The sequence below is a fragment of the Cephus cinctus genome, unplaced genomic scaffold (genome assembly GCF_000341935.2).
Source record: "Cephus cinctus unplaced genomic scaffold, Ccin1 Ccin1_scaffold1034, whole genome shotgun sequence".
Classification (NCBI taxonomy): domain Eukaryota; kingdom Metazoa; phylum Arthropoda; class Insecta; order Hymenoptera; family Cephidae; genus Cephus; species Cephus cinctus.
Genome location: NW_014333567.1, coordinates 285,502 through 310,386, shown reverse-complemented (window position 1 = coordinate 310,386; position 24,885 = coordinate 285,502). Strand labels below are relative to the sequence as shown.

Genomic DNA, 24,885 nt, shown 5'->3' with positions numbered 1-24,885 from the left:
CTTTGGGCTTTACTCGATATCTCTCGAAATTCTGATGCTTTACTGACTTTTGAAATGAAACATATAATCGATTTCCATTGCTCGCGTTATCCACTGTGTTGTCACGTAAAAGCATCCTTAAGAACCTTTCGTTCCACGATGAGTGTGCCGAACATATTAGATAACTCTATGCCTACCTCTACGTTCGTACAAGTTTCTATTAAACAGACACTTGATGCGAGTGAACAGTCGAAGTTTCATTCGATAAGAGCTCCCGTCTTCGCTTCGGGCTGTAGGTCAGTACTAGAAAGTATTTGCCCGGCGACGAAGGGTGTAAGAAAAGAAAAACGTCGGCCCGCCAGCGTACTCTAGTAAATCGGACTCAGCTAACGGTCTGGCGCGTAGTCGTAACAGCGTGAAAACGCGAAGCGAGAGAATTCGGTGGCGGCGCTGCGATACGTGCGGCGGCAGCAGTAGGCCAGCCAACGGTGATTTCGGTGCAGCATTCGAGAAACATTCAGCAACGACACGCTCCAGCGAGGACAGCCTGAGGAGAGCGGGACCACTTGCGAACAGTTGCGAATAAATGCCCGCTAATCATTAATGATACAACTTCCCGCATAATTCCCGACAATTACAACGCCTAAAGCTTCCCGTCATTTCTTTTCCTTCCACTTTCATCGTTTTGCTAAACGCAAAAATGGCTCATCGAATGCTCAGTTACTTTAAAGTTACTTTCAAAGGCGAACCCGTGCCAACGGCAGCGATACGATCAGAGATGGCAAGACGGCGGCTGGTCGCACGTGGCGATTCTGTGGAATTCGCTTTTCTACATGCATATAATAATAATCCCGATCGCAACTGGTGCTCGAGCGCTGTAGCCCTCTCCTTTGACAAACTTCCAGGTAACGGTCTCCGTCGCAGGAAGTGTCCGCAATACCACGTACGCACGATTGCCGGGTTATCGGTTGCATATTTCCTTACGATATCCTACCTCTGGGCGGCAGCCGTTCCTCGATACTCAGCCGTCGGTACAGGCAGCCGCTCAATCGAGTTTGGTGAACCTATCCCGACTCCAGATCAGGATGGAAGTGGATACGCAGGAATGTACCACTAGTCCAGCTTTACGACACGGCCTACGGTAGAGCAGGGACCAGAAGGGAGCAAACTGATCACGCTGCAAAGTACCGCTCGCCATTGTCCAGGCCACGCTTCCGGTACCTTAGATGGACTCGCTGCTCAATCGTTGTCGGGGTTGACTATATAAGTCAGGTCAATACCGGGGACGACACCCTGGAAGTCCCGATCGATCGTTCTTCGCAGGCGAACGCTAAAGGAATCGACTCTGCATTCGGCTCGCAGGAACTTGGACGAGGAAACGACCGAGACACGATGATCGTCGAACGAAACCGAACGGAACAAAATATAACGGTGTATCGGACGACTTCTATATTATACTTCAAGTCCTCTTCTTTTCCTTTTTCTCTCTTTATACTCCTTCGTTCTTCTTCTTCTTCTGCTTCCTATTACCGCTTCTGTCCCGTTCCTGCCCCTCCCGCCCCGCTCCTACCTCGTTCGCAGGTGTCACGTTCTCTCGATAAACCACGTAAACTCGTTTCTCTGACGTGCGACTTTCGGCCGCTAGGTGTAGCTGTACTTGGTTGGAGCCCTCTTCGACACTCAAGGTCGAGGGTGAGATCACTACGGATATACTATAGCCAAACATAACCCAATGCGAGCGAAGGTCATTGGAGTTATCTCTTGAACGATGACCAAAGACCGAGAATTTACATATTGAGCGTTGAAGATGTTAAAGATTATTATCTAGCGTAGTTCGTAATTCTGTACTTTTGACGGTGGATGTACTAAAAAGTTGCCGTGGTAAGCTGGCTCGAAGGAAGTTTGAGGAGGGCTTTGTGCAGAGGTCCTTGGTCCTTCCTCCTGTGTCCCATGCACAATGAATCCTGTTTCTCCTTGGGGCAGCCTTAGTATTATTCTCGTCACTCGAGCGCATGAATTTCCGTCCAGCGTCGTTTCCGTTTTTTTTCCGTGATTCTTTAAGAAAATTATTCTGACTTTGATTTTAGCACTGCCGGGAAAGACGACGTATCTGTAATAGCAAATACGGTTCGTCTGCAATTCGGTACACTGCTCTCGTTCTACATAGCCGGTTCTAAATAGTTGGTTAAGTGGCGTATTCCGAAGATAGCGTGTTATGCTTCTTATGCATGTATATAGATATCTACGCAAGCGCGCCTTTTCTCTGGATATACACTGGTAATTGGCTGCCTTTGTTAACTGTAACTGACTAACGTGTACGTACTTGTTTCTTCACGTTGCGCATCCTTCGCTCCACCTCTCTCTCTCTCGATTTTCTCTTATATTAGCGACGTCAATTACCGAATGCTACCGTTAATGCATTAACGAATTCCCCAAAACTCTTTCCTATCTTTTAGCATTATGGTGGAATTTTGCAAAATCTACTGACCAAATATCGATCCTCTCGATAAGACAACGGTACATTCGTCGTAAGTATTATTAATATAATTATACAATGGACACCAGTGCTAATGGGCATTTCTTATTGCGTTACGTATCCGTGTAAATATAACTGCTTGAAATTAGGCCGATATTAAAGTAAATATGCTTGGACGCACAGGAATTTATTATGTGTCGATTACCTGTGATTCATGGTCACTTGTTTTAGGACGCGTACATCCAAGAGTTTGTTGAATAAAAATTCGTCTTCAAAATCGTTTTCGCATTTTTCTTTAGGGATCAACGACTCTCTTGACTATGTTTCGAGTAATTTTCGTTCTTGACGCAATTCGACCTTGACATTTACAAGAGTGCCCGTTGGTGCGAATATCTCGAATGTCAAGCTTTAGGTTCGCGAATTCCAAATACCTCGTGTGACACAAATTGTTTTTAATCAAACGTCAAACAGTTATTTGAATGTAAAATATTCAAGTACCTAAAGATTCGCTGCTCTCGGTCCATCATTCTTCTTATACCTTACAGCCTACGCATCTACCTACCTGCACCTACCTACCTACCTATCTACCTGCCTGCTTATAATACCCAGAGGGCTCGCAGTATGGTACGCCCCTTGACCGGATTTATCTCACTATTGGATGCTGTACCAAATACCGGTATTCACACGAGCCCTATGCACTTGCCTACTAAGATTCTCAAAGTTAAGACGGATCAAGACTATGCCTAGAATTTTGTCAAAGAAATTCTTGTTATGTATACCGGGTTATTACGAATTGACTATATTACCATCTAGATATTTTCTCCAGTCTCGATGGCAAGTCATCGCGTAATTTGATTCCGCCTAGGCATTCGTGCGTAACGAGTAATCGCAGCCTCATGGTAAAGTCGAAATCCTAAAATACCTTTCGTAACTACTTCAATCTTATGATGCTCGTGCGAATTATATTCCTTGTCATTAGCATACGAACAGCCTCCATTCGAAAATCATTGAGCAAAATAGAAAAGTTCTTGTAAAATACAGAATATCAAAATGAACCATGATCCGAGCGTCTCGAAAAGGGACGACAGACAGTTTTCTCGTAATGAAAAATTTTAATGATTCAATTGTTTATCTGATAAGGATTCTTCAAAATAAGGTACTTACGTGTGCTGGTGCTTTCACCCAAGTCCTAGGATATAATTTGTACGGGGTACATGAACACTCTTGTACTTCGATTCGTGGAAACGAGTTGATTATAATATAGTTTTAAAAAGCACCAGTAGACAGTTCGTGTTACGTCGAACAACACTACACTTCCCGGTACTCGTGAAAAGTCACGAAAACTCGTCGAGGCGAAAAATTTCGAAAGCTTTTATATAGCACGAGAGTTCGTCGTTACCATCGGAAGCACTTAGAGGCCGAGATTTATTAAATAAAGTTTGAAAGAAGTCAAGATAGAATAGCGGACGCCGAACGTAACGATTCAGGGTCACAGAGCTCCTTCCCCCCAGGTCACCACCTCAAGACTGAGGGACAGTGAGGGACAGGGATTCACCGAGGACTCGGCTCGGCTCTCGAAGGTGAACGGCGCTACCTGGTTGGCTGGCTGGTTCCTGGCAGACAGGGCCTCACGGAGACCAAGGAGAATCGTCCGAACAGCATGGAGGCAGTCGCAGGCAGTCTTACGATCGCTGCTTCGGCTCAGTTCGACTCAACTCGGCTAAGCTCGGCCGTTGACCATTTTAGAGTATACTTCGAGGTATCTGCGGAGTGCGAGGCTGCCGAACACAGTGGCTGCTGGTGATGGCAACAATTCATTATGATTCACTGTTCACTCCCGCTTGTGTTCGGAGATTTAAACGCCTGGAGAAGCGAGCTTTTATTGACAAACTATTAATTTATTTAAAAATGTGCGTTAATCGGTTGCGAGGATTCATAGCGATGCTCTCGATTTTCATTTTACCACGTCCTAGCGTAATACTTAATGGAGAATGCTACAGTTGGTGGAGCCATGCATAGACAGCGGGTATCTACGTGAACCAATACAGGAATTAGAATAATTCTTACTAAATTACAGTTTGGCTACTAATCGTGATACGGTGACGAGTCATCGTCTCGATATCCTGGAGCGGGATCGCATTCGCGCAGTCTCCTCTGGCACGCGCATTCCCCTGCGACTGCGTATCTGAGAGCTGCCAAACACGAGCTTGAATAGTCCTGCAGAAAAACTGTGTATAAACGTGGCAAGCTCCCAACTAGATAGTCTCCGCTGGCACTTATTGGGTCTGCTGCACTTGGAGGCGTTCAACCCGGCAACTCGCACTGCACGCGAACCATCGCGAAGATGGCGCCTCTCGCTGCGCACTGCTGCCTCCTTCAGCGTGGAAATAAAAGGAAAGCATTGTGCTTAGGATGCCTACGAACCCTGAAAACTCTTTAGCGAAGCTGCCAAGTGGCGCCTACCCTCGCACAGTGGCGCAACTCTTTTCATTACGTTGCCAGTTCTCTAGAGAATCCCTTTCGATTTCTTCTCGGTGTCGCACCGTATATCGACTTGCTGACGTGCTGCAGTCTGCAGTTTTGAAACTACCGTCATCCCTGGAATTTAGTGGCTAGTGCTGCCAGGAGGAACGAACTAGGTCATGTACCGGTTGATCCTTATAACTTTGTGGGTCGGACTGTATTTAATCGATGAAAGTAGGATGGTCAAATTCTAATACGTGCACGAAGAGTGATTCGAACAATTGGCGAGTTCAGTCTGATATATTCAGTCCCTAAGGAATGCTACGCGACGCTGAGACTCTTTGGGATCTCGACGAAGGACGTTCTTCGTTAACGAGAACTTTGTACAGATTGCATGTAATATGCAACTCGGTGCCCTGCACGTATTTCATGCTATGCCATGCAATAAAATATTACCGTTAACTCGCCTCCACCTTGCTCTTTTCTTTTGCACGATCGATTTATCTACTTACCGGTAAAGTAAGAACTGGGATATTTAAAAAAATGCATTACGGAAATCCATGAAAAAGAATTTGTAAGAGGTCCTTAATCGTCTTCAACACTTCTTGCGTGTCTGTGTCAGTCGTGATCATCATACAGTTTGTAACGGGAATTTCCTATGACCGTTTCAAAAAGGATGGTCATCCTTGAATGTAGTTTCCTTCGGTATCCTGATAGACGTGTAAGCAGTCATTACGCACTTACATAAACACACAACTACACGCATTGCATAGCGGCATATTATACAGTCTGTTTGTTCTGTTATTATACACTTATTGACTCGCAACGTTGAACCAGTGATCTATAAACGGTTTTCTGCATTCCTTAAGCCACCCGAAGGGCGATTCGAGTCGCTGTAACGTGCAGCGTTCGAAAAGTCCTGCGTCCGTTCCTTGCATAGTGGTTGGTCCAATCGCGTGGGTCGGCTCGTGTTATTACGAACGAATAGACCGAAACTAATGACGTGTATTTTGCGCCGTCATATAACAGTAAGGATCAGTCGGAAAACCCGTTGTGATTCTGAAGTCGCAATTGTACGTAACGTCCATCTCATCCACCTTAGGTTGTCCATTCTGAGAACAATGTCGCGATATATGGAAAAAAAAAAAAACATTCAACGAAAAAACTTAGAGGTGTTCGTCTTTTGTCCCTCTGAAAAAAAATGAAAGAAAAGGACATACAAGAATCGTGACTAGACATACTCTAGCAGGGAAGAATTGCGACAGCGCTGATTAAGAAGCTCAAGCAACTCCAATATCTCACGGAGTCCTCAATCGCCTCGAAATAATTCGAGCAAGTAGTTGTACTAGTCCACCTACAGGTATCCATTTGTCCCTGACTATTGTTCGTATCCGTAAAAGAAGTTCATCTAATCGTAGTACGTGCATGGGCCAGAATTTATCTGGTTACTTGATAAAATGCCGAAGAGCCCCGAGCAACGGGGAGGGAGACGCTTACGCTGGCGCGCATGCGCACGCGTGCGCCTCTCCTAGTTTCGTGCTGCTCGAACGCGCCTGCTGCTGCTTGCTCGCGAGTCGACGGGCCGATGAGCATTCTTCGAATATCGTCGGAATTAGGGATTGGGTTAGGCTAGGTTAGCCACGAGTGTGACCGGCTAAGGATTAGGCAGTTTTGCCAGGGCGTCGACCCGCCGAGAAACCGTTGGTCGATCGAGGAGACGTGCTCGCAGGTGTACTTACTCGCAATCAGCCAACGCTCGCTCTACTGTGTAGCCACACCGTCACGTAAACTCGCTCGTTACTCCCGCCGACGCCACCTCGGTTGGCGCCCCTCCTGGCCTTCCTCGGTGCACTCAACCTCTTCTGGAATTAAGGTCGTGACGTGCCACGTGACCTCTTTACGGAAGATAATACAGGTCAAGGAAGTTTAAATCTTGGCTGCTTTCTGGGCTGACTCAGGATGACGATAGCAATCTTTCTCCTCTTTCAAAAGTAATAGCCATTTTCTTAGAGATTTCACAAATTCAGATGGGACGAAATTCTTGAAATTCTTAACGCCATAAAAAATCACGTGTGAACCGCGAGTGTACCGAATTACCGTTAGCAGCTTAGTACCCGTGCGACTCCAAGAGCTTCAAATCTGTCTCCATGACACTGCGCCTAGTGACTTCAAAGGTTCCCTTTCTTTTCTTCTTTTTCTCTGACTGTTTCCTAATTACAATGCGCATTTGCACTGCGGTGGCCTTTCGCTCAGTGAGGCGCCCTATGAATGTTTTGGCGTCGGTCAGAAGGACGACCTACGAGGACTGGAAGGTGGCCTCGTGGATGAGGTCATAGTGCTCGATGGCCAGTTGCACGCGTATGCAGAAACGAATCGACGGAGCCGGAGGTCGGCAGCCTACAGGAAGCTGCCGTCAAGTGTAACGGTACCAGCCGTGCGTCGAGCTTCGCACCTGAACGTGCCGAACTCTCACGCGCCGTATGCGATTTCACGTCTTTCGTTTGCACGCTATCTTGTGCCTGCTCATTGTCATTCAGTCATTGAAACGCAGACGTTCGTTTCAATTTTTCTTGGCGATCGATTCCAATTAATTTGAAAGGAATTTATCGTAGCAACTGTAAGACGCATGCTGATTCGTCGAATTTCGCATATCTTCGTCTCACCTCTCTTCCCTCTCTTCCCGGCAAATGAAAAGCGTTAAAGACCACCAATGGCGGAAGTCCAGCGCCTGGCTCTGACTCAACCCATATGATTCGAGAGTACAGGCACCTAGCGAATATACTGTGTAGGCAATACGTAATGAGGACTTCACACATTCCACAGCGTTCTCCTACCTCCTACTTCTTCAGTCGTCGCTCCCCTCTTGCCATTCTCCACCTGCCCCCCACTTCGCTCCTGTCCGACTCACGCAGCCTCGGTGAACGGTACATCTCGAAGCGACATTACACATGCCTGTGGCACGTCACCGATTACATAATCAAAGGGCGTGTACCGGTTTTGGGTCAAATTTGAAAGCTTAGGTACCCCCTTTATAAACTGTCAGATCGCTTCCTGATTCCGGAAAAACGAGGAGCCGAGTAACTCTGTTACTCTTGTGCCGGAAGACACCGAGTGAGGTTGCTCCGCGGTTGGTCATTACTCATCAGTCATCACATTGCGACTATCCTCGTTTCAGCGATGACGTTCTCGCGGGGCGTAGCTAGTTGATAGTTGGAAAGGAGATTCGAGCCGGATGAAAAAGGAAGGAGCTGGGGAACGATAACTTTCGTTACTCGTTGCACGACAATTGACAGTGGCTTTTGATCTTGTAGAGAGCATTTATTGCACGATTGGATCTAAAACAAAGATCAGCAAACGCTTCACGGAGTCTCCCTCTTGCATGCAATTTTATGAAGTGCCTTGAGAAACAATGGCTAAATGAACGTATTAACGAACTGAGGGTTTTAATTTCAGCGGTCAGGAATTGGTGGATTCACTCTGTACCAACGATTTGCAACGTGGTCACCAATTGTCAAGGCTAGAGGGAAACACGTGCTCGACGTAGATCCGAAACTGCATATCTTTGGTGTTGGGTCGATGGTGCATCGGTGGTGCATCGGTGCTATCTCGAACGCTCCGAGGATGGATAAGCCTACGAGAGATCAGGGAGGCAAGACGAGAGAAAGGGAGTAGAGGAGACGGAGAAAGAATGTGGCGAATGGGGTCGCTGACGTTGAAGGCAAACGGCTGCTCCTTGGCTACGAGTAAGTAGCTTCTTGCCCCTCTGCTCGTCTCAGGCAACCTCAAACCTCCAACGGCACCATTCACATTCCCAAGCGACTCATTCGACTGGTTCGATCGTGCATTTCAAAATTGAGAAAATCTGATAGTCATTGAGTCAACACGGCCACGACGAGGAAGCCAGGGATCGAATAGATTGGTGGTATCGGCTTAGACGCAACTGACAAGCAGCCGATGGCAGGGTTCCCGTGGCGACGCCAGCCTGGCCAGAGGCGCGTCATTCCTCATAGTCAGCCAGGTATTCTCGTTGACACGGAGCATGTAGAAGTTGTCCAGGTCCACCACTCTGGGCTCGCCATATTCTTCCAGAGCACTCCTCCTCTCAGTGAGCCTCCTGCCTGTCTTGTATCCCAAACTCTTGCAGAGTTCCTCGACTTCCGTCGGGGAGGTCACGGGTAAATCGAAGCACTCGGTATGCCACACACCGTGGAAACGACGAATTACCTCACCGGTACCGGGACTGAAATGATTCATGCATGTTTCTCCTTCAACGATCTAGTCGGACTGGTCAATGTTTAAGGCTGAGAATTGTGTATATCTACACGTAAATAGACTGATTAAAAGTGACAATTTGGCGATTTGCTTTCTTTAATTGGCAAAATTATACTTACGGATCCCTGAGCGATCCTTTTATTTTTCTGCACTGAGTCTCGTCGTTATTTGTAAAGCAATCTTGTTGACCGTCACACACAAAGTCCTGCGGCACGCATAATTCCGTTCCATTGATCCTGAATATACAAAGGGGAGCATTATTAAATTAGGACGTTATTTCCCAAATTCCTTGAAACTCCTTAAAACTCTTGTATACTCCTCGATTCTCTCTTACTTGCCACACTTGAAGCTGGAGTCCTTGCAGTAACAGGTTTCCGGATCTTCATCCGTCTTGTCGAAACAATTGCGCGTTCCGTCACAAATCCTTTCTGGTGACGTCAGCTCCAAATAAGCTGCGCACGTGCAATTAGCGGGCTCGTCAGACCCATCCGCACAATCCACCTTGTGGTCACAAAAACGTTCTTTCGGTACGCACTCCCCGTTTGCGCAACGCAATTCCGACTTGGAACATCCTATAGGAAATCGCACTGTAAGTTGCACCGACGAAAGACTCCGTAGGTGCAGGAGTGAACATTAACGAAGATCACTTACTGCATCCGATTGCGTCGGTGGGATCGGCACGGCAACGATCCTTCTTTCTTCTGCAAAAATCAGCATCTTCGTCGGCGCCATCGCGACAGTCGGGAACTCCGTCGCAGATTCGATCCCATGAGACGCACTGACCCAGAAGACATCGGAATCCATCGCACTTTGCCAATTCCTTGGCAAAGTTCTGTTTTTCATCTGAAAGACAGATAAGTCGGTTAGTCAAGTATACGCTTGAGTAGCAATACTTATACACGTATAGTATACACATGATCTTCCGTAGATACCTATGGCCTCTGCGAGACGAGCGTTTATGAAATCTATACTTGTCAAAGGCCGCTTTTCTTGAAAGCCGCAGTAACCATTTTCCTCGTGAAAAATGGCTGCGGGATACCAGCCAAATGAAGATTGGCAGACTATCGTCCCACTCCAGGGAAGTGACGTTTCGTTCTGAAAACAAACGAACGGAATGAGGATCATCTCTAGGAATGTTTCCTCAAGGCAGATTTCAATAGTTATTGTAACCAACAAAACAATTTTTTGGATGACTTCTCTTGTAGCAGCGATTGCAGGTCGAGCATGTCATGTCTGCTTGTAAAAATATTGTTCTTGTGCGGCCATTGTCATCCACTCCAGTCGCCACACAAGCATACTTGTCGGACGCTGGGTGCATTCTGAAAGAGCATTGCGCCGCTTCGTTAGTTCCAAAATAATGAAGAGAATCAGCCGCGGGAGGTACCTTTTGTTCAGGAATATAGGCTGCACATGTCGTGTTGCATTTACCGGATCTTGCAGGTGCAGCAGTACTGCGTCCGTGTCTTGAATAAGCTTCACTTGGTCGACTGGAAGAACTTGCTGGTGCGGACCATCCACGTGCAAGTACGATTGCGAGAGACCTAGCATAGCTGCTGTATAATTGCTCCTTAAGCTGCAAGTATAAGGTCAACGAAGACGTAATCCTGACCCTTAGACGTGACCTTGTCAAATGCGATAAATCGGAAGAACTGCTTACTCTATATTTTGGACACATCGCGCGCTGGTAAGGAGCCAACTGTGCTCCAGGAGTACGGCCGAGCAATGATAACGGCCGTCCACGAAGATGGCGGCATGCCAGGGCCAGAGGTAGCTAGGATTCTCGGTGTCCTTAATGCTCACCAGGTGATTGCTGACGCTCGTGTTCAGAGTGGGATTGCATTCAACGTGTAAACTGACGCAGGTCTTGTCGCCAGTGCTGTCGGTACTCTGTGCAACTTCAGTGTCTGGATACCCGTGGCCGACGACACCGCGACCGGCAGACGGAATCGCGTCGATCGTCTTGTCACTCACTATCGTCTTAGTGGTATTCATCTGGTCTCTGATTGGGATGAAACAATCGCATGTTTATACAGGATTCCGTGAAAAATTTGCTAGTCCGAACGGATGAAGCAAAAGCTCTCTTACTCGAATCCAAGATAACGACACACGTATTGCCCAATGCTTCTCTCCCTTTCCGTGTCATTCGAAGCGAACCCATTAGTGTCCAAACAAAATGGCCGCCACTGACCATTCTGATACTGGCTCACGATTCCCTGCACGTTCAACTGCGGTCGTCCCTCCAGGTCGACGGTGACGCTGTGACCGTTGCTCAACGAAACTGAAATATTAATTGGTATCAGCCTCAAGGACCTTCCCTATCGAGGATACCGTAAGACTGCACGCACGCTTGCAACTCCACGCGTCTCCATGCAGATCTGCGCAACGGTACTGCGTTTCCATTTACATATTATTTCACGGCAATACAATCGATCGTACGTCTAACGTTAATGACGTTAGGAACAATGTGCCATTACTTGGTTACCACTTACAGCAGTCCTGTTCGTCCTCGCCCAGATGGCAGTCTGCAACTCTGTCGCATTTTCCGTTTAACGGGATGCACTTTCCACTTCTTGCGCAATGAAATTCATTCCGGTCGCAGGGATCTGCGAAAATGTTGAAATTATAATATTTTCTCTCTACCTCGTTGGCGACTTGTTTACGAATATATTTCCACATAACGACATAATGATACTTACGGCAATTCTCCTCGTCGCTTCCATCGTCACAGTCGACGTGTGCATCGCAGACTGCAGTTGGCTGGAGATTCCGTAAGTAATCCCTGCAGGTGCAGTTTTCTTCGTCGGTCGCATCCTCGCAGTCGATCACTTTGTTGCATCGCTTACTATTCGGCAGTCGCTGCAGCATTCTGCACGTCGAGGCAAATCAATTGCATCGCAAAGATCGAATGAATATATGCTGCGATGGAATCGCACGGAGATGCACTTACCTGGTGCAGACAAAATGACTGTTAATAGGAGTTGGCAATGATGTTTTCCCAATTGCTGGAACGGCGGGCCGACTTGTAGTCAAATTCAGAAAATTACTCGAATTCTCGGGAACGGATGCATTGACAGGAAGCTCATCGGCAGCGGGTGGATCTGTTCTCCAAAAGGAATATGCAAGAATTAATGCTACGAGTGCCTGCATTGCATTTTAAAGCACAGAAAACTGTAGGAAACGCCCTGGAGTGCACCTGAACACGCAGTTTCTTCAAACTCGTTCAGTGACTTCATGTTCTTTTTTTCTTTTCTTTTCCCTCTACGGCGAGAGTTACTACTCTCGAACGAGAAAGCATATCGGAAAAAAATGCTCTATTAAGTATTGACACGATATACAATAATGGTTCGTCTTCCCCGTACCCGATAGTCGACTAATTGCATCTTACAATCTATTGCAGTTGATCTCTGTGACGTTATTAGCAATCTCCTTACCCGGTGGGGAAATCGCTGAGGGCGCACTGAGATCTGCGTCTGCACTTCTAGCGGCGGCAGTATTTAAATTTCTGAACAAATCGAAATCATTGTAAGTCTGACAGTCGACCTCATCCTCCACTGATAGACAGTCAACCCTTTTGTCGCAGCGTCGCACAGCAGGGATGCACTTCCCGGCTTCTCCGTGACACGTGAAGCCAGGGCATCGTTGCAGTGGTCTGTCGCCAAGTCCAGGATTCGTGCGCACTGAGATCGCAAACGATTATCATCAGTATCGTCATCCTCAATCTGGATTCTTAAGAATATTTTAGGCATACGTACTAATTACGCTGTCGATCCAGTCGACGAAGTGGCTGACTTTTGTGTATGCACCTGGCTCTTCGGGACGACCGCAGCCATCTCCGTGACTCACTATACCGGCCACGTACCACTGCGTCCCCGATTGCGGATTTCTGTAAGGAGTATATGCTTATTATTTTAAGATCCTTGAGAGTTCACAGGAATGAATTGATTAAGTTGATGACACACAGGCAGATGAGTGGTCCACCGCTGTCACCCTGACAGGCGTCCACTCCACCCTGGGGGATCCCAGCGCAAATTTCAGCTTCGTTGCGATCCTCTGGATGCTTGCAAAACGGTAGTATCGGTACAGTAGCTTCTCTCATGTGATCCGCTGCAACACAATGATCCAGTTGATGACGATGAAATTCGGAATTTTACGAAAGAATCCATTTTATGGACTTACGGTCCAGCCCATGCTCGATTGTGGCGCCCCATCCGGCTACGATGCAACTGCTCGCTGGTTCTGGTCCCATTCTCCAATTGGGTCCAGCCGTGTCACTTTTTGGAAGGCAGATTGGACGCACCCAGCGATTAAAGTGAAGAGGCTCTTTCAGTCTAATCAGAGCTACGTCATTTTTCATGCTTTGCCTATTATAGTTGGGATGCAAAACAACCTCGACGGCCCGTTGAGTTTGAGCCATAGGTGAGAATGAAAGCCGTCGCAGAACTCCAGCTCGTATCTCGTAATAGCGATAGCGGTACCTATAAAGGAAGAGACTTGATTCTATCGAATTCAAGATCCTGGTGAAACGCTGTCGATCAGGTCGCTACTCACCTCTCTACGCAATGTGCCGCAGTCAGTATCCAGTGTTCAGTAAGAATGGTACCACCGCAATGAAAGGATCCGTCGGTATAAATGGCTACCAGAAATGGCCAGGCCCTTGGTTGACTGGCACGGCCACCCACGATGCGTCCTTCGGAGCGGACGACGCTGTCATTCCGAATATTCGTATGGTTGTCAGTCAGCGCTTTTGCTATTTTCTGCAGAGTCGAATTCCACTGGGGGTTTCCGGTCTCGATATTTTTTTCCTCAGTCGCATTGGAAAGTGGAACGTGTGAAGTACCCAGTAAGGGATCCTCTAAGATGTTATAGGTGGGATAAAACTCCTTATGGGGTAGAACCCTAGTGCCACACGGGACTGCTGGACACTGAACGTACAGCGCACCATTCTGGCAACTTCCGGAAATGCCTATTTCACCTGAAGAAGTTTCTACGAGATACTGTCTCATGAAAAGATGCCCAGGATAATTGTTGAAACTAGTCATTGGGTTGCCACTGCAATAGAATTATTAATATTGAGTTTATGAAAATTTGACGAAAAAAAAAACACTTCTCAAAATATTAAAAGTGATACTTCAAGTTGATTAATTTTAAAGACTCAATACCGCATTTGCGATCCTACTTCCGCCAGACAAGCACTCATGGTCCAAGCAGGGACCCGTGCGCAGACGAGGTACCAGCGGCCTTGCCAGTTTCTGTGAAGGTAGCCGGAAGTATCTCCGACCATGAACATCTGGAGGAAAGGTCAATAAAGTCATTATCACTGCGAGTACTGTCAGTCTCGTGAATGACGACTATGGTAAGATCGCAGATTGTATAAGATATTCCGTACATTATCTTCGTTGACCGTACGACTCAGAATGTTACAATCCAACTCATCCCTTCCGTTTGGGCAGTCATTGTTGCCGTCGCATCGTTTCGTCAAAGGCACGCACATTGATTTCGATCGTCGGGTCCAATCGTCGCAGCTAAAGGACCGTTTGTCGCATCCTGCGATCAATTCTTATTTAATTAAAATGCTCCGTATAATAACCTTCTTTAATATAATTGGAACTGTCGGTAAAGAGGAACACTAAAGGAATGATAACAGTACGGCAGCACCATCTGCGTATTCTTTGAGACTTAAGAGAAAGCAGCAATGGTGTGCCAGTAACTGAGTATCTACCGTCGAGCAGCCACGTGTAGAAAATACGTCGGTAACTTACCGAAGCAACCGAGTTCATCTTCACCGCGCGGACAATCGAAATATCCATCGCAAATACGATCTTTTCCAACACGATCTCTACAGGAGCAGTTCGTTTCGTCACTAACATCGGCACAGTCGACGTTACCATCGCACCATCGAGACTTCAAGATGCAGGCGCTGCCGTCGTTACACGATCGAGAGCCACGTGGACAATTATCGTCATAATCTGAAACACATTGTGATCCACCCCAATCGCGATATTGAAAAATTCATTTTTTTCTGCATTGTTGTACACATAGTAAAACTCCAATAGCGGACCTGAATAAATGTGCCCATAACGAGGTCCATCCTGGCTCATTGAAACTTGAGCATCAACCTTGCTGTTCGACATGTTGCTACTGCTCGATCGCTGGTATTCCGAGACATTGGGAACCGCAGGAAATTGCAAGGTCGGATTGGAAACGTAGGTGCAGTAATAGTACCCGGGTTGCGTGCCCGAAGACGTGGGGGGTTGGTTTCCCGTGTTCAGATGGAAGTTCTGCAGTCCTGGTCCAGTGGGTCCCACTTTGTGGGCCGGAATAAACATCCCAGGATTTGGCATGGCTGTCGGAGCATACTGGACGGGCGCTTGCACTGGGATGTATTGGACTCCTTGATTTTCTATATTGAGAAACGGCACACCAGCCGTGAACTGTGCACTAGAAGCTGATGGTCTAACGGAATTTACAGGACCAACGGGACCAATCGAACCAACAGGACCAACAGGCCCTATGGGACCAGGCGGATAATTAACCGAAGATGCTGGAATCACAATACTTCCTGCAGCAGTGTGCCTGTAAGGCAATGCATTTTGGGAGCCGAAAAAACAAACCGGATATGGCATCCAAGAAACGGGTGGAGTATACTGCGTCTGCCGATTGAATTTCATAGTTTCGGCTGTGGGTATAGTCATGGCCGTCGGTTCGAAATTGTCTTTCGATTGTTCTGCAATCGTTACGATCCTCGGCCCACGTTCGGATGGATCCGAAAGTTCAGAAGTGGACACTGTGATCCGCGATGCAGCAACACGTGCGGAATCTGATTTTTCAGGTTGCGACGATGTCTTCTCTTGGCCACTTTCGGGAATATTCGCATCTCGCACTGTTGACGAATCCTCGCTTGGAACGACGAAATCAGCCTGGGTTCTGTTTACTTGATTCGCCTTCGACGTGGAAACCGTATAGCCTTCTATCACTCTTGTAGTCTCCACGAGATGACCTGGCATCGTTGCAGTCTCAAAATCGTCATACCGTGTAGAAGTCGACTCTGGCATAGAGGCGATAGGAGTTATCCTTGACGTGCCAATCTCTAAAATGTTTTCAAATTCAGAAGTTGCAGCGGCAGTGGTTGAACCTGTATATGTCACCGTAGTAGATTCCGTGGAATTGCCAATTCCGATAGTATCTGGTTCGACTGAGACTTTGCGTTCGTTAGCACGTAGCGTCGAGGGCGACGTGGACAAGACTGTCTGGATGTTTTCAGGAATAACTTGATCCACTATAATTTTCAAATCTTCCCTGAAATCGTCCTTACTCTTGGTCTCCTGTATACTGGAATTATTGCCGACAGTTTGGTTAGAGAATTTCCTGAGTAAGGAATCCACCTTCTTCAAGTTTTCTACGGCGTGCGGGTTCCCGGTGCCACCGGGCGCACCAGGAATATTTGCCGATTCTGCAGGTGCGGAATTTTCAAAAAAAGTTATGGAGTCGCTTTCAAAGTTCTTGCTGCAAACGAAGCAGTCCCTGATATCAGTTATTTTAAAATTTCCAATTTCATTGTCTTTTGCAACTCCTGTTTGAGTCATTAGTTTATTGAGTTCGTTGACTCGACTATGAACACCGTGCACAAGATTTTTCATCCGTTCTGCAATTTTTTTGCAATGCTCGTTATTTTTGAGTCTACAGGATCGACCGCTAGGCGTCATTTCCACAGAGCGCTTCGGTCGTCCATCCTCTTCCTCCGACGAAGCTTCCATTAGTTCGTAAAGAGCAGCCAATTCACCCGCAATGTCATTTGCCTTCTGACCAGGAACCAAGTCCTTTTCGTTAATGTCCTCGAAATTCTCGAGGAGATCCTCCAGGCTGGTTACTTGCGTATTTACATGATCCTCCCTGACGTGACCATCAGGCTGAGTAGCGACTGAAAGGCAGACGAACACGTAACTGGAGCATTATTAGAAATTTCAATATTTACGTACAACAAATCCCGTTGAAATTTCGCGAGAGTCGAGATTTCATTTCTATCGAAAAAAAAATAGACACATTTTGTTTCTGTGAAACGTGCGACATACCGTTTGGCGCTGTGCAGATTATCGAGCCGATGAAGATCATAAATAGTGCAATCGACAAAGTTCCAAGGAAAATTGCGAATTTGTAGCGCAGGAAAAATTCCCAGTAAGTCTGCGCACCGAGATCTTTGCAGTATGCAATAGATGGCTTTGCTGAAAAATTTAAATGTTCTCACGGCTCCATTTCTGGCATTCGAACATTTTTCCACTTACCGTAATTATGAGTTGACGCAATAGTGGATTTACGGTCGCCATCACCAATCGGTATCTCCTCCATTGGCAAGGAAGCCACGTGGTAATCCTCGCGCGAAGTGATCATTACCTTTGTTTTTCACCTGCGTCCGAACTATTTCCCATAAGATTGCAAAAAATCAATTATTTTTCATTGATTATCCAGAACCATTAAAGTTCTAACGGCACTGATTGAATTTCTACCGATGATCTTGCAAACTCACCGAAATGTACTTTTAAATTTCCAACTCCCGTTAATCGACGCAATTGATCTTCAGCTCCTGAGGAATCTTCGTGGACAATAGCGAAGCTACAATAGGACTTTCCGAAGTTCGTGGGGAAGTGTTGACGGCGCGCGATTCCATCGAGCAGTACAGGAGGTAAATTCGTGGCGAGGCGAGTGAATTCTTTGCGTGGCCGATCGGGTGTCAGCAAATAATGCGAAGAAGGCATTATTCTTCCACATTCTTTCGTGTAGGCAAACAGCGCGGGTGAATGGCCACGGTTGCTAGCGGCTACAATTTTACGAACAATCCGCTTTTCCTCCTTTTAAATATTCATATGATTTCCGAATAGGGCTGTTGAGCGTTTTTCAATTTTATGCAGCCCAGCACACTACAATTTACGGAATCTTACGGACTGTCTACGTCAAGCTCGCAGTCGACGGTTGATTCGTTAAATTTCAAATTGACTTTCAGTCCTGTCGGAATACTCGCGTCTCTGTGGAAGCGAAACGCTCGCAGTGCCACCTGGACTTCGGAACGTCCCAGTCAGCCCCTGGCAGCTGCTGCCATTGGGTCGATCCCGATAGAATCCTCCGTGGCCTTGGTAATCAATTCATCAAACTGTAATCTCCAAGAAAATGGAATACTCAGAAGCAAGATGCCGGCTGTTTCGTAAAACGTTGGTGCGAGGATCCTCTGGATTTCGTTGTTTTTCTCTACATTCCAGAATTTGGAATACGAAATTTGACTCGCCAGCGCAACGTCGAAGAATGTCGGTGCGCGCAAGGGAAGGGGAATTTCACACGTGCGTCAATCCCTCTTCCGTCTAGCCACCCCCGCCCCCCCGGCGCACACCTGGCATCCGCCTCTTTTCCTTTCATTGTCTCCTAATCAGTTTTTACTCACTGCCGATAATCTGCGTAACCAAGATTTTTCATTTTATATTGTATTTTTGTATAATATCTTTTATTCAATCACAAGATTTAATCACATTGTTAATGGCTTTCAGCACGAAATTCACTGTTCGTGCCGTGTTTGCCGCAAGAGCTGGTACTACCTATAAATAAAAACATTAATCTTTATTACTTTTCATAAGTGGATATACCACGTTGTAAGAACTGTCGAGGTTCGGCCAGGAGTCCTTGAAGAATATTAAACTTTTCAGCCGCATTACAATTCGGCAAATCGGCCCGTCGCATCGTTCGACTTCCTTCAGACAAGTTTTTACATAGAGGGAAGTCAATTTGCATGTCTCTGACAATGTCACCGTGCTCGGGTGGAACAAACTTAAAGGTCAGCCTCAGAAATACGTTGATTGTCAACGGCAACCGAAGGCCTCTAATTAGTATTTCGGTCGATGCGTTCAAAGATGACCGTGAATACCAATGCAAGATCAGTGGCTCACGCGCCATTTTGTCTCGTGATAGTTTCAACTGAATATCAGAGCAGCAACCAAACACATGGTTAACGTAGAGAATCAGAGGAAGGTGCAAAAGTGAAAAGAATCCTTCGGTATCGATCCTACGCGCAAGAGTTTCGAGGAAACCGGATGATTAGAAACATTCCGAAGACTCGAAGCTCCTGATAAAACCTACGGTTGCGCAATCTGAGGCACGTCGAGACGACTCGGATTGCGATTTCCTGCTTTCAGTTTGATTCGGCGTGAAATCGTTGCGATTCGAGCATATCCGCTCTTAGCCAGATCCTAAAGTGTCGACGAACCGATGCAAAAGCATTCGTTGATAAAACATAAAACTCCAGCGAGTCAGGTACACACTACGTATAGCCTTATCGATTGGCATTCGAAACTCTACTCGATACTATTAAATTCCCTTCCCCTCCCCTTTCCCGATAATCTAACGCTGTTGCACAATTTGTCTTCCTTCTACTTTCCCCGGTGCCGAGAGGCGCTGTGCGAAGTTTCGCGACGACGAAAGCAGCGACGGCAGCTCCTCCTTAGGGGATTTTACGCGGGATTGATAAATAACGGCGAAATGTCGCTGCGGCCCTGACAATGTTATTCCTCGGGAGACCCAGGATTCGAAGTGGCTCGGTCGCCGTTCATCATTCTTCTTAAAGACTGGATACTTCTCGACACTTAATTACTAGCAGATTAGTATCCATTCTCAAAGTTTACTTCACTTATTAAAAAGAGAATTGCCTTTTGTCTTTTTAAAATTAAACTTGTGCGGCAGATAAAAGTTTGCGCGTCAAGTGGTCGGGGGATGACTCGAAAAATACTCGTTCGAACACGAAGACGAATACCGCCACTGCTACCCTTCTCTGTCGAGCCTCTCTTTTGCTCTCGACCAACGAATTCGGACGTTCACTCTAACGTGAGTCGTCTTCCCGGTCGGATGCAGCCAAAATGAATTTTTCGTAAATAATGAGATATATGCGGATCTCGAGCGATTCCTCCTCCACGAAGAAAGAATATTTATAGCATTCCAGTAGAATTCCCAGTGAAATGGAAATGTTGCGGTGCACTTTTGAAGTAACGCGAAAGTGTTTGTGAGTCGTCTCTCTGCCTCCGTGCGAGATAATACTCATTGGTCTAAAAGGCAATCCTAATAAAAGGCTTTCTCTGCGTGGCTACAGAAGCACAGATAAAAAGTATACACACACTTTCGCCAATTGATTCATGAAAATCTCGTGTGGCTGGACATCCTTAATTTCAAAGTGGTTTACCTCGACCCACATCTCACTCGAAGTATTACCGATAACCTACCCGTAGATTGTGTAACGGTACAACGCTGTGCGCTACGTTGTTTCTTATCTGCATGAAAAATCTATAAAATATTATGCAAACACGCGTAACGGCGAAAGACGTTTGAGTTATCGTCTGATGGACTTACTGACCCGTGACGTAAATGTATATCCCTGCTCTTCGTTTATAAGGTGCGCCACTCTGAAATCTCGCAGTCTTATCATATCGGATGTGGTGGTCGCAGGAAAAAAGTAAAGGCACTGTAAATACGAAAGAAGAAAATCGTCGAGAATTTTGTGTAGTTTGTCTTTGTATACAAATTATGACGAATAGTGAGAGATTTTTACGTCTTAGATATAATTCCGTGTCCAGTGACTAATTGCGAGGAATCGAGCAAATCGGCATTCATTTGGATATCTTCATCATTCTCGAAATACATCGAAAATACACTTTTGGGTTTTAAAACATTTTTAAAAAATTTATTACCTAAAAATTCAATTCCTTCACACTTTTCGTACAGTCCGTTTTAACGAATCAAAACGAAATTGGCATTTCGAATACAAATAGCAATGATCCGTTCTTACTGTTAATAATAAATAATTCATTTTCATTTAAATTAAATCATTGAAACGATTATGACTTAAATTCATTACTTGATTTAGCATATATCGTCCGATGACGAAAGAGAAGCAAGTACAAGGCTCTCAAACTCCCTCGTCTTTTAACCGTCGCGTCCTCGTTCCGTCGAGGGCTGTGCTGTGTCGGCGCATGCGCAAACAGCCAAAGCCGTCGCATCCAGCTTCGTTCCGCAGTCCGAACTCCGATTTATCGAACATAGCGTATGAAATCAGCACTGAATCAGAGAGACCCTGGACCGCTCTGGACAAAGACCTACATGCAACTTGTTGTGACTGGTCGTGACAGTCACGACTGTCAAGCCATGTGTTTCGAGAATAGAGGACAGCACATTGTTCGAGAATGTTCTGTATACTATACTACGCAGAGCCCGTACAGTATAGCTATAGCGGATAGAGATGATTTGAAGAGCGACGAAGGACGAGCAGGAGCAGCGCGAGAGGAAAGGCGGAGAAAGAAAGAGAGAAGCGATGAGCAGCGCGTGGCCCGAGGTGACAGAAGCACGCGACGCTCCCTCTAGTTCCCCTTCCTGCAGCAGCAAAACTATCGTAGTATCGTAGAGCATCGATGTGTTGCGTGTGCTGCTTGCCGCTCCGCACCGATGAGCCACCCAGCAGCTGCCAGTCACGCCGCGCTGCTCGTTCGGCATCGCGTTTCCTTTCTCACTCTCGTTCCGGCGATCCTTCTTATCAAGCGCTGCCAGTTGAATCGCGCAACCAACCACCGAGTGTCCTCCGATCCCGTGACAGTTCGGGAGCTCTGGAGTTTGGCCGGCAGCGCCGTCGAATCCTTCGAGATTGAAAATGGAGCCACTGTTGCCGGGAGTCTAGTCGAGTGTTCGCGAAGCTGTCGGGCTGCATGACGTATTGGATATCAGGGGACGCGCTGCATCGATTCGCCAGCCGTTTTCTGTAATTCGTGAACAACGTACGATGTAGTTCGGTTGAAATGGTGAAACGGTTTATTGAAAATAACATCGGAAGCCTCGTCGACGCTCAGCGCGACGCGTCCACATACTACGTGTGTACGTGACTGATCGTCATGCGCAACGGCTACAACGACTACGACGACGCTTTCGCGACGAGTGCGCACGTTTAGGTAAGACCATGTGCTTCTTGTGATATTCGGGTGAACCGATGGAGACTTACGAATTAGGGGATGCCTCCTTATTAAATAATTTCCCTCGAGTTGACTTTCCTTGGTTCGCATATAGCGACTCACTTTAACGATTCATCGTTGCCTTTGGATTCCGAAGAAGAAGTGAAATTCGAAATATGCGATGAGAATTGGATGACGATTGCGAATGTGAATAACTGAGTTTGAAATGTCATTTAGTCACTCGAATCATTCGAGTACTCTAACAGGGTTCAATTACGAAATTCGAAAGCTCATTGTTTTCCAATAATGATTTCGAAGTCGTTCTATGGATACCCCGCATACCGCTTGCCCGCGTGTCGGTTACACATTAAAATAAATAAATATGAAAATGGAGCACGTGCGTTAAGAAGCATCTTATATTATAAGATCGATTAGTTTCTCGGCAGCAATAAATAAATAATTGTGCCGTTTTACCTGCAGCTCAGCCGAGGCCCGAAAGTAAAAGCAGTTCTCCAGCAATCTCTTTCTAGGTCAGACCGCCGAAAGCAAAATTTCGAACTCCCCTCGTAGTTCCTTATGCGTTCCTAAAGCCAATTGACCTTATCTTTGTTCTAGATTTTTTAACTCAAGAATTTTAGTCTTCTTGATATTTTGACGTTGTCTTCGGCAGACTATCCACTTTTCATGACACATCAATCTAATCGAGTTCCTCTAAGATTATTTGATCATCGTTTTTTGATCGATGCCATTGGCGGACGGTTAAGGTTTTTTCCACTGATGATCTATAGGATCGATTTATTTGCTTTTTCTCGACACCGACGGGTTGAAACGTAACAGACGTAATAGGACTCTAGGCGTTTCGGTCGCAGTGTAGTTTATTGCTTCCCGAACGGGAACCTCCGAGAGGAAAAGTTACACCGTCACGTTCGACTTTACACACATCGACAAGGTAACTTGGATGCAGAGTAAAAAACGATTGGACAATCTGAAATTCTCCCGGGGTTATTTGGCATTCCTGAAATCCTCTTCGAAATGTTTTGGTAATTCGTTTGGAGCATCGTACGTTCGGAATATTTGTTGCTTCAATATTTGATCGAATACGTGGAGTACGTGCAGATAATGTTCATGGAAAACTCACGAACCTGCAGTCGACTGTGTCTATTTGTAATCGAACTGTCATTATTCGGCCTTGCAAAGTCGTTTCTTTAAAAACAGATTAAATCAACATATTAATTTTTAATTGCGAATTGAAAATATGAGTTCACTGATAAGCGGTATCCAAACACGAGAATCCTGGAAGCTCTTAAAAAGTGGTTTTACGCGAGTGCGCCAGTTTAGTATCGTATTATCTGTTTCGGTTAAAGGACGACTAGGCAGATATTCCGGAACGGACTGAATGGATTCGGTAAAGCCTCGAAATGCCTGCCAGGCCGGAAGTCGAGCCTCCAAGTCGAGCTGCCGGCCTCCGGGTGCGATCTTCCTGGTGCTGCTGCTGTGCTTCCTGGTGGGATTCCTTCCTGCCGGTCGAGCCTCTTACAGCGTCGGCGTTGGAATTGCCGATACCACGGGCCCGGTAGCGGAAGTCGTATTTGTAAGTAGATCTTCCGTAGGACAGCTGGAGCACCTCCTCCACCCTGTCGCCCTTATAATTTCACCTTGATTATGATTGTGCACTTTCCACTCGACTCTAGATGGGATATGCCAAGATGGATCAAAAGGGCACGGGACTCCATCTTCGGACATTTTCAAGGGCCTTCGTGATCGACGATGGCGAAGAGAGATTCGTGTTTGTCAGCGTGGACAGCGCAATGATCGGGCACGGAGTGCGAGCGGCTGTAAGACATACAGATTTTAACACTTTTTCCCCTTTTAGCGTGAAAATTCTTTAATCGTAGCACCTTAGCAGGTCACGATAGATAGAACGATCGTATCGTTTTAATAATTTGAAATGTCCTTGGATCCGATTTATTTGGTACTTTTAGGTTCTTCGGAAGCTGCAGACGCGTTTCGAGAAAATCTACACCGAGAAAAATGTTATGATAAGCGGCACGCACACGCACTCCAGTCCCGGTGGCTTCATGATGGACGTTCTCTTCGATCTCACCACCTTTGGATTCGTGCAGGAGTCCTTCAATGCTCTCGTTAACGGAATTACAAAGGTGCGACCGATCTACTGTATTTCAAAGAAGAGGAAAGAAATTGTAAGCTATACTTATAGAGATGATGATCTTCTTCGACAGAGCATCGAAAGGGCCCATGACGCTGTGCTGCCAGCGAGGATCTTCCTGACGCAGGGTCAAGTCCTGGACGCCAACATCAACAGAAGTCCTTTGGCATACATGAACAACCCAAAGGCTGAAAGAGACAAGTCAGTATGAAGTGGAATGTCGATTTCGTCACCTCAAACGAATAAATTGAGTCCACGAGTCCACAATAAGGGATAACACACGTGTCTTTAAAGGTACGAGCATAACGTGGATAAGACTATCACTCAACTTCAGTTTATCGGCGTGGGTGATCGACCTCTGGGGGCAATTAATTGGTTCGCCGTTCATCCTACCAGCATGAACAACACCAACAGGCTCGTATCGAGCGATAACGTTGGCTACGCGTCTGTGCTCTTCGAAAAAGTCATGAACAAAGATGCCATGATAGGCAAAGTGAGTATAAATATTAGATATTGTTCATCAAGCCTATAATTAGAGCTGTCTTACGGGCAGCCTGCTAATGGGT

General features: G+C 46.3%; 3 protein-coding genes across 11 annotated transcripts in view; 1 reads left to right on the top strand and 2 right to left on the bottom strand.

The window, feature by feature from the left end:
- The window catches only part of LOC107271694 (sushi, von Willebrand factor type A, EGF and pentraxin domain-containing protein 1), a 28,466-nt gene extending 23,658 nt beyond the window's left edge, over positions 1 to 4,808 (bottom strand). For 2 of the 4 annotated variants that reach the window (XM_015747969.2, XM_015747970.2), the window contains exon 1: positions 3,620 to 4,808. The gene's annotated coding sequence lies outside the window, so the exon portion shown is untranslated. The remainder of the gene's footprint in view (positions 1 to 3,619) is intronic. The other 2 variants (XM_015747971.2, XM_015747973.2) reach the window with 1 other exon arrangement.
- A 3,407-nt stretch (positions 4,809 to 8,215) lies between these two features.
- Positions 8,216 to 17,952, bottom strand: LOC107271732 (serine protease nudel). Its single transcript, XM_015748079.2, has 24 exons — positions 17,712 to 17,952; positions 17,470 to 17,602; positions 17,260 to 17,409; positions 15,249 to 17,108; positions 14,950 to 15,156; positions 14,577 to 14,734; positions 14,350 to 14,477; positions 13,739 to 14,239; positions 13,367 to 13,665; positions 13,150 to 13,294; positions 12,943 to 13,073; positions 12,622 to 12,867; positions 12,138 to 12,288; positions 11,887 to 12,056; positions 11,680 to 11,793; positions 11,276 to 11,468; positions 10,848 to 11,189; positions 10,575 to 10,763; positions 10,365 to 10,509; positions 10,123 to 10,285; positions 9,842 to 10,033; positions 9,525 to 9,762; positions 9,310 to 9,426; positions 8,216 to 9,158 (listed from the first exon to the last, which is right to left on the bottom strand). Exons 2-24 carry the CDS (start codon positions 17,573 to 17,575, stop codon positions 8,849 to 8,851), a joined length of 6,255 nt encoding a protein of 2,084 aa, XP_015603565.1. The 5' UTR covers positions 17,576 to 17,602; positions 17,712 to 17,952; the 3' UTR covers positions 8,216 to 8,848.
- Positions 17,953 to 20,617: 2,665 nt separating this feature from the next.
- LOC107271724 (neutral ceramidase) overlaps positions 20,618 to 24,885 on the top strand; it is a 25,943-nt gene continuing 21,675 nt past the window's right edge. Inside the window, exons 1-6 of one of the 6 annotated variants that reach the window (XM_015748057.2) lie at positions 20,618 to 20,750; positions 23,517 to 23,743; positions 23,844 to 23,987; positions 24,135 to 24,311; positions 24,393 to 24,520; positions 24,614 to 24,812. In XM_015748057.2, the coding sequence (XP_015603543.1) occupies positions 23,549 to 23,743; positions 23,844 to 23,987; positions 24,135 to 24,311; positions 24,393 to 24,520; positions 24,614 to 24,812 (843 nt within the window). In that variant the 5' untranslated portion in view covers positions 20,618 to 20,750; positions 23,517 to 23,548. Of the gene's footprint in view, positions 20,751 to 20,794; positions 22,153 to 22,381; positions 23,102 to 23,516; positions 23,744 to 23,843; positions 23,988 to 24,134; positions 24,312 to 24,392; positions 24,521 to 24,613; positions 24,813 to 24,885 lie in introns of those variants that run through there. The other 5 variants (XR_001538730.2, XM_025088930.1, XM_025088931.1 and 2 more) reach the window with 5 other exon arrangements.